Raw genomic sequence first — 21,663 nt, forward strand, 5'->3', positions numbered from 1 at the left:
GCAGGCATCTATACCAACATAACATGTTCTGGATGTTAATGTGGACACTTATGAATATGAACATTGAGGATTCACTATTTTCCTCCAGTTTTGTGTATCAAGTTAACCTCATTGTGCATTAATAGAAAAACTGTTCATGCTTCTTGTTTAATAATTTTTCACTTTTTCTCTGACAGAACAAGTCATACTCTCTGATGTGAAAAACATAATAAACTATGTTTATATGAGACTACAAAAGGAAGAAAACACAAAGCTCAATGCTTTCCTCAAGTAAGTGTTGAGTTATTAAGTGAAGTTTTCTATTTTCTAGCACATCACAACCCGCTGGAAATTCAAGCCATGGGGATATTATCAGTCATTTTCATATGAAACTATCCTGACCTTCACTCACAAGCTCACAGAATTACTGAGTCTTGTCTCATATTATTTGTATTGTCTCTCTTAATTAACAAACCAAACATACCACTGGGAATTTCTCTGACCCCCACAATTACTGTAGGCTACCACTCTGGATGGAAGAACACTGATGCAAAAAAGAAATGTTGTAGGATGTAGGATAAAAAAATGAAATAAAAAACTGAATGACATAAGTGGTGATAATGGTAATTTCCATGAGTAACCCTTTACATGTTAATTTATTAGTCATTAGAAGCATAATTGACCTAAAACCACTCTCGTACATCAGGTCTAAAATCCGTGATCTGGAGACAGACAAGAGGGAGCTGGTCGGTGTGTTTGGTAAAACCGGAGCTGGAAAGAGCTCTCTGATAAATGCCGTCATTGGAGTGAAGAACCTTCTGCCCTCTGGAAGTGTCAGTGCATGTACCTCAGTCATGATTAAAGTGGAGGCGAACAAGGTCAACACAAAGTATGAAGCAGAAATTGAGTTCATCACAAAAGAGGTACAGTACACCACCTGTCTTCACTTGAAATTAGTTAAAAATGTACTTTTTAGCTGCAAAAGAATAATTGTTGGTTACATTATTTCACATTTGATGAAATTCAACATAATTATTTTTGTTTTTCAGGAGTGGGAAGATGAATTGTGGCCCTTGGAGCATATTCTTAGGGATGATGCCGATCAGGAAAAGATAGATGATGATGATGATGATTATTGTGAAAAGCTGACAGCTCTGTATGGAGAAGAATGGAGAAACATGTCAACTAAAAACCTCATGGAGGACAGACATTTCAGAGAAATCCCAGAGTTTCTCCTACACAAGAAGAAGATTTTGACATGTGAATCAGTAAGTAAGACTAAAGCAAGTCACATGCACATTGAGTATTTAACAATAAAACAGGTTCAAGGTTTTAACAGTTACATCAAATCAGTCATAGTTTAAAGCGCCTACAAATAACTTTTAACTGGATATGCAAAAGTCTCTCTTTTCTGCTGATGTCTCTGTGTGGCAGCAAATGAGGCCATCAGTGGGAAGATGAGCTATTTCTAGTATTTCAAATACTTTTCCAAAGTAATTTGCCCAAAACAGCTTCTTGCACCTTGTTTCTCCGCCATGGCTAATCAAAATAATATTATTTTAAGAATCTTTACGACAATACACGCTAGAACTCATGGGAAATGCAATCTTAATTCTAGCAAAACACTACCCCTTTTGTCCATAGGGGTCGCCAAAATCAACACAAAATGAAAGTTCTTTGTAGGGGCTTTAAGCCTGTTATCATCTGAAAAATATGTCATAAGATCTTGAAAACGTGTTTGCCCCATGTATTCACCATAGGCTTAACTATTGCAAATATGTTTTTTCATGGACAGGCATGTATGGTTCTTCAAAATAAGTTTCATGAAAAAAAGTGTAGTGCTTTTTATTAAATGTTAGACTCATATAAACCTATTGGTGTTGACATGTATCAGATCCTGTCAGCAACTTTGAATGTGCATCAACATAAAAATCAATTTGCATTGTCTTACCTTACTTTATTATTTATCACAGGCCAAAGAACTATCTGCAAAATTTGTCAAATACACAAGAAGCAACTTGGAAGAGGGACAAGACAATGTAGTCAAGAGATGGTACTGGCCACTGGTGAAGTGTGTGACTGTCAAGGTGCCTGATAAGGAACTTCTCCAGCATGTCACACTTGTGGATCTTCCTGGAAATGGAGATCGTAACAAAAGCAGAGACAAAATGTGGAAAGAGGTAATTTATTCCCATAGACTGCTGTTTATGCTGTTTTACTGTCTCATCTGGAAACTGTGGCATTGAGCATTGAATCAATTTCTCATAATTGTCTTGTTATGCTTCTGCAGCTTGTAGGAAGTTGTTCTACTGTGTGGATTGTGACTGAAATTAATCGAGCAGCATCAGAGAGAGAAGCTTGGGAGATCCTGGAGGATGCCTGTAGCCTCATGGGAAATGGTGGCGAGTGTCAGTGCATTCACTTTATCTGCACCAAGTCTGACCATATTGGAGATTCAGATGATCAGTAAGTATCCCCAAAGAAATTTAAATCAATAGCAAACTGGACTTGGTTATTTGTCTAGGAAGACGTTTCATCTAAGAGGCTTCACTAGTTCATGCTCGCATCTGACCAGGATGGGACTGGTCCAATTATCTGGTGTGGAGATCCAGGTATTTAACCTCTTGTGACGGCGTTCACAAGGCCGATGATGTCACTGGAACCCTTTGTGCTCCATGTGCCAACGACAGTCGTTGGTGGGAAGTTGGTTTCGACTTCGTTAGTGCTCTACTGTGTTATAACGACAGTCGTTGGACTCACAGGAGGCCATTGTGAACAGTTGTTCTTAGGCCCTGTCCATACGAATCCGTTTTTTTCGAATCTGGATAAATACTTTATCGCAGTGTTTCTCAAACTTTTTTCAGTCAGGGCACCTTTCAAAAGTGCATAAAATCTCACGGCACCCCTGTGTGAAATATAATTCAAAATGACACTGCATAGCCTAAATGTAAATGTCCTGTTTATTTAGATGGGACAGTATTACAGTATTTATGCATAGGTGCCTCTGTAGCCTACATATGCACGCACACAATAATCCGCAATGTGAGAGGAAGCAGCGCAGGCACACGTTCTAATGAATATCCACCGGCGTCTCCGCTCCGTTCTGACTCCGTTACGAACAATCAGAGAATTCCCACCGTGTGCAGCAGAGTGTTTTTATACATCAAACGCACCGGAGTCGGAACAGAGCGGACACAGATCCACTGGAGAGAGGAGGGGTTTGACTCACCATCAATGTGAGACGTGTGTCTGGTACTACGCATTTTTTCATAGCGTCCGGTGTCCACTGGACACGGCCCCCCCCGCCCGTGACCAACGGTCGTGTCCACGGAGTGGTCTCTCTCTCTCTCTCTCTCTCTTTCTGAACGCTGCCGAAACGAGCCGCCTCATGTCCGAGCCGCTTGATAAGTGCAGCGCTGTTCCAAAAGTTGAACATATTTAAACTCTGAGCGCTCTGAGCGCCGCGACACAAAAAGAAAGCGCCGAGAGCTTTTTTCCGAGCTCCATAGGATCTGAATGGAAAGTAGACGCCCAGAGCGCTAAAAGGGCGTCCGGTGGACACGCCCCATTTGCGTAAAGAGAATGTAGGCTATTCTATCAAATGTCAGAAGAGGTATTTTTTTCACGGCACCCTTGACGCAGTCAGGCGGCACCCCAGTGTGCCGCGGCACCCACTTTGAGAAAGGCTGCTTTATCGGATCGGCCTCGCATCCACATGGATACGGCGTTTTCGGGGGGGTAAAAACTGTATTTTTTAAAAACGGGTCCCAGAGTGGGAAAATTTGAAAACGCCGCCCCAGCGTTTTCGTCTGGACGGCCAATACGGATTTTTTTCTGAAACGATGATGTCATACCCACTGGAGTATGTACTACAGCATTTTGGGTCGTTTTCACTGGATCCGTGTGGACGTAGATATTTCTGAAAACGATGCCGTGTTTACGGAGATTTTTTTTTCAAAACGATTAAGAAAAAGATCGGATTCGGTGAGGCCGCGTATTCGTGTGGATGGTAACAGTAACAGTAATGAATGCTGTGGGCAAGAACTCAAGCTAAAATTATATGTGGTTGTACCATATCAAGTCAAGAGAGGGAGCACAAAAAGTGCAGACAAAATCTATCACAAGTTAAATGCAGCAGCAGACAGCAGAGGGTGGTCCACAATTGCAGTTCAGGACTCTGTAGCTCAGAGGATGGGAGGACTGGAGAGAGATGAGAAACCAGGTAGACAAAATCTTGGACAATACTGAGGTGGAAGTGAACACTGTATGAGGTTCCACCTCTTTACTTTACAAATCTTTTTTCAGTCGAGCAGCTGCTCTTCGTGATCTCATACTGGAGAGAAATCTGAAAGCCAAGCAAACAGTGATGTCAGAATTCAGAAAAGACAAAAAGATTAAGGTGAGTTATATGGACACAGAAAAAAGCTTACAGACTGATGGTCTGACGTTACTGTAAAATCAAAACCCATTGTGATTTTTCAGAAACACTTCAGTGAAGAGTGTTTCCAAGTGTTCACAGTGAGCTCCAAGGAGTTTCTGAAAAGAAAATATCTACAACGAGACGACACAGGTAGGTGAAGACTCCATGACAGAAGATTTATCGCTGAAACACACATTTGGTTTTAGTTTAATCACTGTACACCAGAAAGACTAACAGGCTAGATGTGTCAAAAATTATGTGACGTAAAGATGTAAAATACAATTCTGTCAGGACCACGATGTCAAAATAATATTTAATTACTTGCACAAGTTATGTGGCGGTATGATACTGTTCTGGGACACCCTGCTCTTCCACACGCTTGCGTGGAAAGCCTGAGGCAGGAAGAACACCTTCCTGCCCTTCATGAGCCATCATGAACGGCATAGCAGAGAGCGCAGCAGCAAAGAAAACCCAGACAGAGCAGAGCAACCAACAAGATACAATGATGAGGTTCATGACAGATAACAGGAGGAGCTGGGGTGGAGGTGGGTTGCAAAAATGCTGGCAGAGGAAGCAGCAGCGAGGGAGGTGACGTCGGGCTAGAGCAGTTTAAATAGCTCGCTCTGAATGCAATTCCCCAATAGGAAGCAGCCACGGGGAGTCAGCTGAGCCATCAGCTGATCTGCTCGGTGTTGCTACGCTGTGCTGATTTAGAGCTTGATGTCATGGCCTGTCAGAACTAATGATACGCTTACTGTTAAATTTCACAGAAATACCCAAACTTCAGGAATCTCTACAAACTCTGAACGCCTATCACTCAGTGACATCAAACTATGTGTCTGGAGCGTATGGGATTCTCTCTCTGATTCAAGGGGCCAGATGCAGGGAAGTGGTACGTTCTAGTCATAAAAATTTAATTTTGTTTTGTCATTTATAGTATTTCCAGGAAGTATTAAGATTAATAAGAAAATAAACTATGCTCAAATGCTATGACAACTATATTAGTTAAATACGTTTCTATGTGATGTCACCCCTACAGAAAATCTGTTCATCAAGGTTGTTGATTTACTGATGATGGGTTACTTTAGAGAGGCTGTGTATTAACAGTAATTAAACACTGTTCATACTCAAGAACAACAGGGTGTTATGAATAAATGTGTGTTTGATTTCAGGCTGGAACAAAAACAGGTGGTGTGCCGAGAGCTTGAAGAAAACATGAGGCGGGAACTTGATAAAGTCAGAAAACCCATGGAAGAGGCTTATGAGGCTTTTGAAAGATGCCTCACTGAGGGGGTTGAACAATCAAAAAGTTCATGTGATGCAAAGTTGAAGTCCATCTTATATCCTGTATGTATTTTGTACTACTTTGATGATGATTTTGATTCTGAACTTCATACAAAGAATACAACATTTTTTTTCTGTTTTGTTTCAGAAAAAGGCTGCAGGTCAAAAATCAGGTGCTGGTAGCAGGGCCGTAGCCAGGATTTTTGAAATACCGAGGTCATAGTTGTGGTGCGCGGGGGGGTGGCGTCAGAAATTTGGGGCGATTTTATATTAAAAGGCTTCAATCTGGGACTTCCGGCATGGCGCTGAAGCGAGCAACAGCGTAGCACACGAGCTCCTGCATGGTCGTTCTCTACCCCTCTGAGATATCAGCGTTGTAAGTCTAAAAAACACGTGTTTGAACATGGGAGGGGGCACGAAAAATAAGACGAAAGGAAAATCGCAACAGGACCAGTGTATCAACGACAATTTGTCAGAAAACGAAGACGACAACGAGACTGCTAGCAACCAAGCTAAGCGAGAGGACATGGATGCTATTCAAGCTAACATCATCGCCGAGATAAAAGCGATCCGCACAGACATGAAGAAAGAACACTCCGAGACTTTAGGAGTACTGAAGAAAGAACTGACGGATTTCAGAGAGGAAATCAACCAGAAGCTCAGCTTTATTGGTATTGACCTACAAGAAATAACGGAGAGAGTGGGAGAAGCGGAGCAACGAGTGGGAGCTGTGGAGGAGCAGAGCGCCGAGATCAGTGAGCTGCTTTCACACACGTTGGAAATCCAGCAGAGCATGCAGGCCCAGCTCACTGACCTGGAGGCCCGCTCCCGCCGGAATAATATACGCATCCATGGAATCCCCGAGGGGTCTGAAGGTGAGGGCATACAGGACTACGTGGAGAAGTTCATCAGGTCCCAACTATCTCTTTCCGAGCCCAGACTAGGGATACAGCGCTGCCATCGGTCTCTCGGATCCAAACCACCGGAGGGGTCCAGTCCGAGGTCGATAGTAATCTACTTCCAGGAATATAAAACAAAAGAAACGGTTCTCCGAGCCGCTTGGAAGAAGAGGGAAATTACTGTCGAGGGAAAAAGAGTGTTTTTTGAACAGGACTTCCCAACCGAAATACTAAAAAAGAGGAAAGCCTACGCCGGCATCAGGAAGATACTGAAAGAGAACGGGCTGCGCTTCCAGACTCTGTATCCAGCAAAACTGAAAGTGTTTTTCAGTACCGGACCAGTCTTCTACAACGACGCAGCGGAGGCAACGGATGATCTCAAGAAGAGAGGATATACACTGGACAGTTCCAGGGCGGCCGCCATGGGACCAGCACCCGCATCCGCGTCCGGACCCGCAGCCGCGACAGGACCGAGACAACCCCCCTGGGAAAAAGCAGGCGCAAGACCGCGCCGTGATCACCTGAGACACATCCAGGAGAAACTAAAAACATTCCGTCGGAACCCGGATGCTACATGAACGTTAAGGTGTAAATAAACAGACGTAAGAGACCGGTAAGCAATATGAGGGTGTAATTAAAAAAAAAAAAAAAAAACATTAAGCGATTTGTCCTATGCTATCCTTACATTTAAAAACGACCGTTAAGCAGGGAAATTATGCTTGCCTTGTAATGTGCACTGCTCTGAATGTAAACACCATTATTCAGAGACACCAGAATGCACAGGCAGGGGTCCCTTCATGGTTAAGGGTTTCCCCACCGAACTTTGAAGTTGAGTTCATACTTCAGAAGTGGAAGTCATTTGAGTTTGTAATGTGTAATTATATGTTCAGTTCTATTTTGATTCACAGACAGAAGTTGTTTTGTTCAGGTCATCTTGTCAGGTTGATTATTCAGGTGAATAAGTACTACCTTTTCCCTTTTGTCAGTTAAGATGATTCATCAAACATATAAAGTTATCACTCTGAATGTAAACGGGTTACATAACCCTATAAAAAGAAGTAAAACTATTGCTAAAATGAAGAGAGAAAAACAGGATATAATCTTTTGGCAAGAAACGCATCTCCCAGACATCGAACATGATAAGCTGAAAAAAATGGGTTTTAAAAACACATATTATTCATCTTTTGATAAGGGAAATTCAAGAGGAGTTGCAATACTAATTTCAAATAGAATAAACTTCATGTTTTCCTCTCAAATTGTTGATAATGAAGGGCGTTATGTCCTAGTTAAGGGCTTTATTGACCATAAGGAAGTCACTTTACTGAATGTCTATAGACCTCCGGGAAGTAATAAACAGTTAATCAAAAAGATCTTTGATCTAATATCGGTGGAAACATCTGGGGTGTTAATATGTGGGGGAGATTGGAACACTCAGCTTTGCCCAATCATGGACTCATCAAATAAATTAAAGAAGATAGGAGCTGAAGCAGTATATACTAAAAAATTTCTTAAAATATTAGGCATGATTGACATATGGAGAGACCTACACCCTCATGATAAATATTTTACTTTTTTTTCCCACCCCCATTCAGTTTACTCGAGAATCGATTATTTTTTCATGTCCAACTTTGACAGACATAGGATTGTAAACTGTGATATAGGAACAAGGGACATTTCTGATCATGCAGGGGTATACTTAACATTACACCTAGATAGTAAACCCAAGGACACTTTGTGGAGACTTAACACAAATCTTCTGAACGACCCTTACTGTCAGAAATATATAAAGAAAGAAATCACAGACTATATCACTTATAACAATAATGGATCTGTGTCCCCAAGCACGCTCTGGGATGCTGCTAAGGCAGTTTTGAGGGGCAAACTTATAACATGGTCTGCCCAAAAGAAAAAGGAAAGAGATAAACAAATTAAGGATCTGACTGAAAAATTAAAAAATTTGGAGAGTAAACACATAGTAAATAACAACCCTGATGTCCTAAAACAGATTTTAAATACAAAACAAACCTTAAATAATATTTATGAAAAGCAGATATCTGAAAGGGCTAAGTTCATCAAACAAAATTTCTATGAGAATGGTCCCAAATCCAAGAGACTCCTGGCGTGGCGAATACGCAAACAACAGACAGAGAGGTGTATACATAAAATAAAAGATCCCCAAACTAATAAGACATACCATAAATTGGAAGATATACAAAAAGCATTTGAGACGTATTACACAAATTTATATGCCCAACCTGAAGCGTCTGAAACAGGAGCTATATCTGAGTTCCTGACATCCTTGGACTTACCATCTATAGGAACAGAGCAGAACAGAATAATAACCCGAGAGATAACAGATGAAGAAATAAATAAGGCCATTTCAAATCTTAAGTCAAATAAAATGCCAGGCGCTGACGGTTACCCCTCAGAATTTTATAAATTATTCAGGGAAATAATACTACCGATGCTTAAAGAAAGTTTTAACTATGTTCTCAATGGCGGAGAACCCCCTGTGTCATGGAGACAAGCAGTAATTTCAGTAATTCCTAAGCCTGGTAAGGACAAAACAAACTGCAGTTCCTACAGGCCAATATCTGTTTTGAATATTGACTACAGATTATTTGCATCGATATTAGCCAAAAGATTGGAAGATATAATCCCAGACCTCATAGATACAGACCAAACGGGCTTCGTTAAACACAGACAGACCCAAGACAATGTGAGACGGGCACTCCACCTTGTTGATCATATAAGAAACAATGATATTGAATCTGTAGTCATTAGCTTGGACGCCGAAAAAGCTTTTGACTCGGTTCGCTGGGAATATTTGTATTTAACCCTTAAAAGATTCGGCTTTAATGATCAAATAATTAAATGTTTGAGATCTCTCTATCACATCCCCTCAGCCAGAATTAAAATAAATGGAAACCTTTCTCAATCAGTTTTCCTTGAGAGAGGATGCAGACAAGGATGCCCCCTTAGTCCCACTTTTTTTGCCTTATTTATTGAGCCCCTGGCTCAGGCAGTCAGAGAAGCCAACAGTGTTGGGAGGGTTACATTTAAAATGTATTCCCCTACAGATTACTGATTACATGTCCCAAAATGTAATCTGTAATGTAATTAGATTACTCAAGTAAAGTAATGTAACTTCATTACTTTCTGGATTACTTTTAGATTACTTTAAAATCGCCTGCCTAAGCGCCTTTGACTGGGACACTGAATTTGCTTTGAATGATCTTACACATGATCTTACTGTAGGCTACCGTGGCTTTAAACAAAAGCATTAATAGGCTACATGTGTTTGAATTTGTCAAACCACAGTTTAATTTGTTATTGATCATCCAGCCACATTTAAATGTTTTTTTTTTATCGCCAAACACATTGAATTAGTGGGCTTAGGCTATATTAAAACTGAGCAGCTTTCTCTGCTCTACAGTTCAGACTACAGCCTCTGAACCTCCTACTAATGCAGAATACCCTAAAAAAAAAACATGTTTTTTAAAATAGGTTTTGTTTGTGAGTGTAGAAGCACGGGCGATTTTAGAAAATTTTGGGGGGCCCGTACAGCGGGGGGCCCCTGTCGTGCCAAGGTGGTCTAGCTTGCAAGCAAAAAGACATACAATGTCTAGACATCCAGAGGTCATACAGACTGCAAAATAAACCCCAATTACACAAAGTACTTGTGTAGTGTGTGTGTAGTTGTATTCTTTGCCACTTACATAAGTGCATATGAAACTGACATCTGACACCACAGCACCTCTGCTCTGCCAATCTTGCTTAAAGCAGATATCAGTGGAATGTTTTTGTTAATATAAGTCCTAAATAGTCCTATTTTCCGTCAGCAATCACTTACATGAAGTATTTCAGCCTAAACACGAGTCTCTCCGTCACTCTGCTCTGCTGTAACCCGAGGAGAAAATTTTCCTTGTGGGATACAAGTGTTATCCAATGAGGAGAGAGAACGGCATGAAGGGCTGTGTGTGCAGCCAAGGGATGCGCGTGAATGTGGTGACGTAGCACGAGGACCAATTGATGCCTGACAAGGGCGGGGGCTGCTAACTCATGGTGCGTTCAAAGAAACTCGTACTTTGTGTTTTTCCTTCCTGTGAAGTCATACCAGTTCGATCTGGTACGAGTTCACGGGTCGGAAGTTACGAGTGGCCGTTATAGGGAACTTTCACAGACAACAGGATGGTAAAAACACGAGCTACGGGTTACCTGGAACGCTACCAAGTCGTAGTTGTGACTTGAAGCTGTAACTTACGGTTTCAAAAGCCTGCCTTGAACGCAGCATTAGCCGAAACGGCCGTGAAGCTGATATCTGCTTTAACATTTAATTTTTATAAGATTAGAAAACCCTCATATAGATATAAATAACAATCAAGCTACATTAGTAGAGCAGAATCAAAATGTACTTATTATCTTTTAAAACCTACAATAAAAACAAGCAAATAGAAGGGATATGCCTCTGTTTTGGACATATAGCCCCATTTCTCACAACCGGAGCATGTAGGCCTATCTGAAGCATACAGACCATAATTTCACCGATCCATCAAGTATCAACTATCCATCCTCTGCTTCACCATGTGTCTCTTTCAGGCCACACTGTCTTCTTCCACCACATCTGCCCTAATCTCATCTGTCTGTCAGATATTGCTTGAGCTTCACAGAGCTGATGTGTCCTGATTTCAGCCTAGAATTAGCCTATCTTTCACAGCAGGCAGACGCACACACACACACACGCACACACACACACACACACACACACACACATACACACACACCTGTTACTCTGCTGTCTCTCTCCTCTGCTCTCTGGTCTGGGCTGCCTGGTTCTTTTGGGCTAGGTGATGGACGCGCTGGTTTGACCCTGGTTCGTGCCGAAAATCTGAGTCGTCAGGCCGGGCTGGGCCTCGGGTGTCATCTCCTTTTTTATTTTTTTATTTTGGCCGGCCTCGCCTCGTAATAATTAATGCTAGTGTGTCGGTCCATGTCGGGTCCGGGCTTCAACAACTGCGGGTCGGATCTGTTACAGCTTGATGAGCAGGGCGAGTGTGACACAAAAACTTTTTTACAGTCTAAATGACTTAGGCCTACTGTAAACTTACTGCTGAAGTCGGTGTGGTTTTGGAAACAGCGTGACTGACGTTACATGACAGTCCAGGATCCTTTTAAAAAACGTCATCCTGTCGCAGTTCATTCTTGTTGTTTACCAGAGACCGGACATTGAAGAGGAATATGCTGGGCATCCCGATAGCGCCACTACCAAAATGAAGCCAACTTCACCAGTGACGGCCGACGAGTTTTGTCCGTCCCTCTCCCTTATAACTTCGCCACAGTGCAACAAGCGTCCGTCAGTGCAACCTGCGTGTGCGGCAGGCTAAAGTAATCCAAGTAATCCTTTTTAAAAAAAGAAAGTAACTGTAATCAGAATACATCAATTTAAACTGTAACTATAACGGAATACAGTTACTCATATTTTGTATTTTAATTACGTAACGCCGTTACATGTAATCCGTTACTCCCCAACCCTGGAAGCCAATGATATAACAGGTGTACAGATTAGAGATTCACAGCATAAAATCTGTTTATATGCGGACGATATCCTTTTGACTCTTACTAATCCCAACGTAAGCCTGCCCAATCTAATGTCCCTTCTCCAAGAATTCGGTTGGTACTCAGGATATAAACTGAATTTAAGCAAAACACAAACACTTACCTTTAATTATAAACCACCAGATAGAATTAATAAACTGTGTAATTTCAAGTGGAAAGATAAAGTAATGAAGTACTTAGGGGTTCAAATACCGAAAGATCTTTCAACCATCTACGATCTCAATTACAACCCTATAACTGCGAGTATTAAAGCTGACCTGGACCGATGGTCACTGTTGCCCATGAACATGTATAACCGAATAGATGCAGTGAAAATGAGTATATTACCAAAGTTGCTCTTTCTTTTCCAATCACTCCCCATTGAAATACCCCCTAAACAATTCAATAATTGGAATAAAATGATATCCTCTTTTATTTGGGGAAAACAAAGGCCCAGGATTAAATTCCAGACCCTACAGCTTCCTAAAAATAAAGGCGGGAGAGCGTTGCCTTGCCTGGAAGATTATTATAAGGCAGCACAATTGCGGTCCTTAGTGTATTGGTGCGACCCAAAATATGAAGCTAAATGGAAGGACCTAGAACAAAATCAGATAGAGGTACCTCTCCAAGCTCTTGTGGGGGACAGAACGCTACAGGAAAAATATTTAGAAAATCTGAACACATGGACCACTGTACCATTAAACATTTGGTATAAACAACTTAAAAAGGGGAGAATTGAAAGAAATGCAAGAATACTACGGTGGATTGCATATGATACTGAATTCACCCCAGCAAAGCTAGATAACAGGTTTAAACACTGGATAACTAAGGGTATTACCTCCTATTGTATGATATCATCTAACAATCACTTAGACTGCTTTCAACGGTTCAAAGAAACATTCTGTTTGGAGAAACAAGATTTTTTTAGATATCTCCAATTGAGGAATTATTTTGATAAGAATATTAAAACCACCGGGGAGATGGGTGTGACTCTGATAAAGATATTTGTTGATGCATATAAGGGTAATAAGAATAGGAAAATAATCTCTTTGATTTACTCAGCACTGCAATTGGAGAGAGGTACATCCACATTATACATTAAATCCAGATGGGAAAGAGAAACCAACATAACACTAACCAACGATGAATGGTTAAATATCTGTAACACACAATCCATAACTACCAGTTCTGATCTTTGGAGGGAGTTTGCCTGGAAGAACATCGTAAGGTTCTTTATAACACCCAAAATAAAAAAATCACAAACAAAAAATCCTGAACACAGTCACTGTTGGAGAAAATGTGGTAATATGTCTGCGGGTCACTTCCATATTTTTTGGGAGTGTCCGGTTGTAGTCCAGTTCTGGACAGATGTGACGACAGAAATTAGATTAATAACCGGCCTAAAGATTACTCTCGATTTCAGCATCATTTATTTAGGTAACTTGCCAACAGGACTGGAAAAACATGATCGATATTTGTTGCAAATATTACTAGTAAGCAGTAAAAAATGTATAACCAGGAAATGGCTGGACAAAGAACCCCCAACAATAATAGAATGGATTGAATTAGTGAAAGAAATCCACACTATGGAAAAAATTACCCTCTCTCTAAGAGGTGCTGTTGACAAATATACAAAAGGTTGGAGGAAATGGAAGCATTACTTAAACCGTGCATAATATTGTATTTTATTATTTTTTCTCCCCCTTTTATTATTATTATTTATTTATTTTATTTTATTACTCTATTATTATTGCTGTTGCTACCCATGGTTGTGACTGAGGCCTCATGGAGAACCCCGATGGGGCCCGAGGAACACTGGCAACTGTGAAGGACTCTGAGACATAGTGATAATAGACTATGGATATCCCATGATGATTCTAATGTGACTCTGTTTTATTTTTCTTATCTGAGCGATCCATTGCTATACTGTATAACATACCTGAATGTCAAGGTTCCCACCTGGCTACTGATGACCCTGTCTGTTGACTTGTTATTGTTTGTTTTATTTGTACTGTCTACTTAAAAAAAAAAAAAGGAAAATAATAAAAAGAAAATTAAAAAAAAAAAAAGGCTTCAATCTGGTGCACTTTGACAGATAAAAACTACACACATCATATTAGATTAATGCCATTTTTTATGATATTATCATCACTAGTGATCATCCAGAGAAGACCAACTTCACTGAATTCTGATGAGAACACACCACCTATTACAAACAGTAGACTAGCTCCTCACATTCGTAGCAGCCACAGAGTAGCAAAAATATTATATTATAAAGTTTAATTCCAGCTCGAGAAAAAAAAGTCTGAAATGCAATGTGAAGGTCCTGGTTGTTAAAGCAATACTTACCGATCTGGCATTTCACTCAGCACAGCACAAACATTTGAAAATCAACAGCTCCACCTCCCTCACAAGTCCCACCCACCTCTCACTCCTGCCGCATCTCCACGAGCCCCCTCCCTCCCTGCTGCATGTGTTGGCATGGCAACGGTAAACAGAACAGGAACGCGAGTGAAACGGGAACAACACAAACAAACACAACACCGGAGTTTTAAACCGTATAAACGGACTCAGTGATGATGACTGATGAGTTTTATAATAAACTGTTGTTAGCCTACTGCTACTGGAGACGCAGGGGAAGTGATTGTTACAGATACAGTTCTCAACGAGCCGGGCTGGCGGCCGGACCAGCGCCACCTGATGCGCTGGTTCAGGCCGAAAATAAATCCAGACCGAGCCGAGTCGAGCCGCGCCGGTCCGGAGTTCAACCGGGTCCGGACCGCTGAGAACTCACAGAGCTAAGGGAGCTAACAGTAGCCTAGCCCCCTAGCCGTTAGCACTGGATGCTTTATAGACACATGTGACTTCCTGTGTTTACCTATCACTCGGGGCTGATCACTATCAACGTTACAATATCAGACATGAAACTCCACGACCAGCTGCGGCTGCAGTTATTGGTCTTTTAAAAAACTATTCATTTCCAAAAACCTTCTTTCTAGTGTGTGTTGTGACTCTAGTCTCCTCTGCTCTCTGTGTCCTGCTACTGCTCTGTGTCAATAAGCGTTCTTCCTGGTCAGGAGGGGGGAGAGGAGGAGAGGGGTGCGCAAAGTGATTACATATTAAGTAGGTTCGGTCGCTCTTCAAATCTTATTAATCGGACCGAATAATATTACTGGTCAGACTTTTCTCAGAATTATATGAGAATGAAAAAATGATGAGTTTTTAACCCTGTTGGGTTTCTCTTACATTTTAATGTATCATCAGATTATTAATAGCATTTTAACTTAGACAAAGAAATGTGCAAAAGTTCCAGAAAGGTAAGTATTGCTTTAACATAAAGATTAACAGGTTTCTAGGGTGAAATGTGCACTCTTTTTTTACCATAGCTATAGCCTGCTATTTTTGGGTGACTTCCTTCTGGAGCGTCGGCTGTGTTCCTCACTTTGAAACAGGCCCAGGAAGTTTGTTTGCTTTTCCTTATAGTTACCACAAACATACATCTGACTGCTCCTTGTTGCAGCAAATTTTGGTTTGTGTTATAATTGGTTATTCACGTTGTTTAGCTATGTAGTATTTCACATTTCTATGCATATTTTTTATTAGTAAAATATTGGTGTCAAACTTCATTTTGGTTGTATGGTCTTCTTTGAATGGGAAAATATGAAGAGGTCTAGGTGAAATCAAAATGAGCCAAAAACAGTTGTATTTGGATGGAGTGAATATTATGACACAGGCTATTAGTGAAATATAGCCTAATTAGTTTTCCAAAGGTCAAATTCCACCTGGACATACGTATCTCTGATAATAAAACAGCTGCAAAATTGCTCAGGTTCATTTTTTTAGCATCTACTTTTACACAGTTAGCCTACACATTACTTATTCATTTGCCTGATATCCCATGATTCAAAGGTAGATTTTACTCTAATGTGATTTTTGTTAGTATTCTTACTAGGCAGAGATGAAAATTTTACATTTTCTTCTGTAGCCTACTCCAGACATGTCTGTAATAATCTCACCGGTTTTAGCTTTCTTTAAATAGGCCTAAATAAATAAATAAATAAATAAAAAAGACTGAAATAAAACTAATGGTTGCCTAAACTTTACACCGTATGCTCTTTGTTAAATCTGTCCAAATTTTTTTAGAAACAATTTCACAGTCTTTGTTTGTGAAATATTTGTGCTTGTGCACCACATATGCTCACATCTTGTGCATCTCCTGGGGGCTAAGCCCCCCTGTCCTTAAAACTTAGTGACGCCCCTGTCTGTAAACATAAAATTTATCATGTCACTGTGCTTTTCACATAAAGTTGATGGAAGAATGGACAGTGCAGATGCCCCCTCAGTATAGTATCTGCAGGAAAGAGGTCTCTGCTCTCCCCCACTTAGCTCAACTAGTGCATAGTGCAGGACACAGACAGTAAACGGCGCTGAATTGACGCTATTAAACAGCTGTTTTCTCCGCATACATGAGGTTCCGTCCCGAAATAATACAGCGCTTCAAGTGCACGTATGTACGAAACTTTTACAGTGTAACAACTGGTTGGAAAGAGCAGTTTATCTAGAGCCAACTCACTCAGTAGCCTTCTCCTCCATGCACGCAGGCTCCGCGACGCGCTGTATCACTCGCTTTTTCCGAATGAATCGCCTTTTTTCCCGCGACCATAAACAAACACCAGCGTACGTGAGGGCGTCAATAAACAAGAGCATTATAGGCCTACCGGAATTGTTTGGACAAGAGAGGAGTCACTCAGTCACCTTCCATCTGTCCTCCCTAATACTTTGCACTTTTTTTTTTTTTTTTTCCATTCATTAGGCCGAAAAAAATACCGAGGTCATGACCTCGGTGTCCTCAATGGTAGCTACGGCCTTGGCTGGTAGCAGTTTTCACAAGACATTAAAGTATGTTGTTCAGAACAACGGCACCTACAAAACAAAAAAAACAGAGACAAATAAACGTCAATGAGAAGCTGAGTTCGTTCCTGACCAACAGCATTGATGAGGAGTTCAGAAAGACTTTCCCGTAAGAAGTTATTCACTGAGGACACAAAACTCTTTGTTGGTCCATTTTCAATCTAGAGAGAGAGAGAGACTGTCTAGAATTAAGAGATTGTGCTCTCTGGACTTGTTTGGGGTTCTTGAAGATGTTACAAATCTCACCCGAAAGACTTTTTCAGAGGGGTTCATAAGAAGCATCTTCAGGAACCTGTTGAATGAGTGATGAGATGACACAGAAAGCCAAGAGGACGAGGATGTTTATATCTGATGCGCTGCACCACTGGCCCCATCGAGTAGCGATACAAAGAATTGGAATTTGTGTTAGTGCTACTTTAACAGTCATAAATATATATATTAAACATTTAAACTTGTTGACATGTTTCAGAAATGAAAGAGAATGTGGAGCATTCAATGGAGCCATCGCTGCATTTACACTTGACACAAAAAGTCTGATCCAGAAGTACAGAGAGGTCGAGCTGCAACTGACTTTTCTACAGACAGAGGTAAAACTGTCTGTCTGTCTAGATATCTAGTGTACATGTAGCCGATGTCGATCTGGCCCTCTGCGTTGTGTTTCTCACGGCCTGCCCTAGGTGGGGTTCGATCCCACGACCTCCCGCACCGGAGGCGACGATGCCAACCTCCTCGCCAAGAGGTTGACAACCACTTGGCGGGTTGGTTAGCACGTCTTTAATGGGTGGAGTGAGTGCACATCCGTTACATACATCTATCTAGACATCTAAACTCTGTGTTGTCTCTTTAAGGAAGAAAAGATTAAGGTAAAACTCAACAGAATCATCCGGAAGCACAAGAAAATAATCTACCGCAGTCTGACGGAGAAAATTGAGGAACACATGCAAGGATGTTACGAAAGTAATAAAGAAGATCATGATATATAGACTGTCAATATACTAGTAAATTCATCATGATTATACATAAATATTCAGCTGTTTTCTTTTTTATTCTAGGAGCAGCAACATTTAGTGGACCAGGTGTACTGAAAAACATGAGGGACACCATTGAAAGACATGTTTATGAATCAAAGAACACCATGTTTGAGCAGGCTAAAGATGCCCTCTTGCTCTGCCTGAATGACCTGAAGGTTTGTCCTTTTTGTATAATATCAGACAGAATGCCATAGTAACATTTGTAGAGGAGGAAATATCTAGAGACATATAATATCTCCCCAATGCGTATCTTGTCTTTCCAGTGTTAAGATGAGGTTTTCAAAATAAAGTATAGTAAATATTCATTTAATCTGACTCTATTTAAAAATAACTTTACACTTAAATATTGGTGGGAATTAAAAGTTAATCAATCATTAAAGATGTAAACCCTTTAAGAAGTAAATTCTATTGTTAAGAAATGTGGCATCAGTCTTAGTTCAGGGATGGTATGATTAAAACCACTCAGTGACCTTCTTAACATGGAAGAATAGCCCTGATGCCTGGGTTGAAGTATTCAGAGGTATAAGAACATCATTCTCAATCTTGTCTGTCCAACTGAGGTTAAGGGTATGAATAACGTCCAGTGAAATTTACCATATAACTAAGATCTTTTAGACTAACTTAGTTCAGGGATGGCAGATATAGACTTAAACTATTCAGTGACCTTCTTAACATAGAAGAACAGCCCTGACACCTGGGTTCAGAGGTCATAAAATATAACTCAATAGTTAAAGGACATGATACTCAATCATTTCTATTCAACTCAGAGGTTAAGGGTATGAATGTTACCAAAATGAAATTTACCATATAACTAAAGACCAAATAAATATCAAATTACAGATTCTTAACTATTTAGAACAAAAGTCTCAACAAGGCAATATTAGAAATGAAGGGTTAACATTCCAGTTTATTGTGATGCACAAAGTAAACAAACTACAGCCAATAATAATAATAATACTTAAGAAACAGATAATGCAACACACAATGTGTGGGAGCTCTGGTAAGCAGATCAACTCAAAGTGAGGTTCTTGCTCTTTCCCTTAAATATCCAACCAGAACAGAGACACTTCTAATTCACATAACCATCGAAATATACAAGGGAATGCTATTCCCGCCTGGGGACCTTTTGACCATCACATCTTTTCACATGACAATGAGCCACCTAGACCTTTTCACATCAGACCCACAACATGTCAAGGGGAGACAGAAGGTGTTTACACTTTTTAGAGTGATGGGAGACAGTCCCTCAGTCTGGAGAAAACCTAGACAACATTTCAGGGTGGGGGTCTGACTGTCTTACACATTCTAGGTCACTTTTTATACTAAGGGTTATTCTGTACAATATGCATCTTTCAAAATCTCCTTTTTCACTGCTATTCAAAGAGAAACACAAAACATACTGTATGTATTTTCTGCATATGAAATTTCAGTGACTCAGTTTTTCTTAGTCTCTGTAGTTTTATGGTTTGGGTTAACCCAACTAGTGACCTGTAAAGTGATCTACTCAACCCTGACTGCAATAAACCTTGGGGTGAGGAAGGACAACAGGATGAACTCTGTTTCTGAAACTAATCTATGTTGTAAATTCCTAGTTAAAACAACAAATGGAGTTACTTCAACATGGGACACAAATCTTTTTAATTGTTGCACCCTGACTGCAGTTTCTGGTCAGGGGGCACAACTCTGAACCACTCTCTCCAGTCTTGTTCTTTGACTTGCCACAGGCAGGCCTAAAGTTTTTACGACAAAAGTAATGAGTGATTTTGTTGCTTCATTAGAAGTTCGTGGTGAAGGAGCTGGAGGAAACCCTGATGAAATCAATTGAGCTGTCACTGAAGACTACTGATGACTCGATCCCAGGTGGAGAATATTAAAATAAATATATATATACATTGTACTTATCTCACTGATGTTAATAAATGAACAGATTATGCATATAGATAGATAGATAGATAGATAGATAGATAGATAGATAGATAGATAGATAGATAGATAGATAGATAGATAGATAGATAGATAGATAGATAGATAGATAGATAGATAGATAGATAGATGGATATATATAGTTTTTATTTATTATACTTTATTTTTTAGATGTTTCAGCAGAGCTTGACCTGGTGAAGAAACATTATGATGACATGAACAGCAGCCCAGATGGAGAAACATCACTAACTGGGTAAAACCTCTCTTAAATGTCTCCACAATATTTTTTTCAAAAGCCTTGTTTTAACTATGAGCTGATTTTATTCTGAATAATTCTTACTCTTGTTAATCTGAATGACACTAGGCCTGATCCATCTGCAACAGCAGCTGCACTGGGTCCATGACACGTGAGCAGGTAAGTTTTGTCCAAACTGATGAGTCAAACAGACAGTAGGATTTAGTGTTTCAGTGTGAGCAGCGGTCTTGACATCACATTTGTCTGACAGAGATTCAGTCAATCTCAATGTGGTTTTGTTCAGTGTCAGAATTCTGCCATTTATTCTTCTCCCGTTGGATATTTCAGGTTTTCTTATCGGACAGAAACAGAAGAGGCCTGGTTTTCTCAATGTCGATGTCGCAGAGGATGTTGTTATGATGCCATGTAAAGTCCTTTGAGACAAACTGTTTGTAAAAACGGGCTATACAAATAAAATTGCCTTGCCTTGCTTTGCCGAATGTCAGGGCTGAGGTTGAAGAAAAACCCAGGAAAAGTCTTTGTTTTTTCTCACACTGGTCTTTACAACTGAAGAAGCCAAAAGAAGTCCATTGCCTTCAACTTGTCAGGTTGAAAAAACAGGAAAACTGACATTGCGTGTTCGTTTATTCCAAGAGAGGACAAACAACGACGTTCCGGTTAACTATTTATTAAATTGGATCATCAAAGGAAATCAGATACAAAAAACTCTCCTGTTCAGGAAATCGCAGTCTGCAAGCAGTTAGCTGCAACCACCATCCCAAGAGAGCGAGAATTCTCTGTCATCTGCAATTTGCATCTGGCCAAGACAAAGGCGTTACATTAATTTTAATAAATTTGCACTATGGGCCAGATTTACTAAAGGTTTGCGTGTATTAAAACGTGTGCAAACGTGATTGCACGTGCAAACACACGTGGAACCTGATCTACTAACCGGACGCACCGAGGATTGCGTCTCTCAAACGGGCAAAATATCATGTGCAATCCATTTAGCGTGTTTGCCTTGATGAATATGTAAACATGGGCGTTTCTGCCAGAACGTGCAAAATACTGGGAGGAGTAGATGCAAATAGATTTATTTAGCGCATGCAATGTGATTTACCAAACCAGGAAGAGATTGCGGTGGCTGTTTTTGCATCTTTATTTACCAAGTCTGAAAACAATGTACTAACTGATATAACTTTGTGAAAACGTATGCATTTATTGATTTGATGCCAGAGCTGTTTAATTTAATCTAAGATTAGCTCTAATCAGAGATTAGTAAAACTCAGTTTAAAATGAGTTAATCCATGTTTAAAATTAAGCAGAGCTCTGTTGCACCACTTAAAATTAATCTCAGTTTAGTAAAACTCAGTTTAAATATTTAAA

The 21,663-nt window shown here is 40.3% G+C and overlaps 1 protein-coding gene across 1 annotated transcript; it reads left to right on the plus strand.

The window, feature by feature from the left end:
- The first annotated feature begins 202 nt into the window (after positions 1-202).
- LOC310989871 (uncharacterized protein) lies at positions 203-20,796 on the plus strand. The gene is given in 19 exon segments (XM_083977023.1): positions 203-270; positions 686-902; positions 1,029-1,247; positions 1,953-2,159; positions 2,270-2,445; positions 4,285-4,378; positions 4,462-4,549; positions 5,170-5,291; positions 5,572-5,590; positions 6,160-7,137; positions 17,037-17,122; positions 17,124-17,197; positions 17,558-17,675; positions 17,937-18,045; positions 18,141-18,274; positions 19,898-19,979; positions 20,214-20,295; positions 20,407-20,457; positions 20,626-20,796. Coding segments are annotated over 18 exon segments (2,892 nt in total). The 5' UTR covers positions 203-223; the 3' UTR covers positions 20,447-20,457; positions 20,626-20,796.
- The last annotated feature ends 867 nt before the right edge of the window (positions 20,797-21,663 follow it).

Source organism: Trachurus trachurus, assembly GCF_905171665.1.
Source record: "Trachurus trachurus genome assembly, chromosome: 8".
NCBI classification, from domain to species: Eukaryota; Metazoa; Chordata; class Actinopteri; order Carangiformes; family Carangidae; genus Trachurus; species Trachurus trachurus.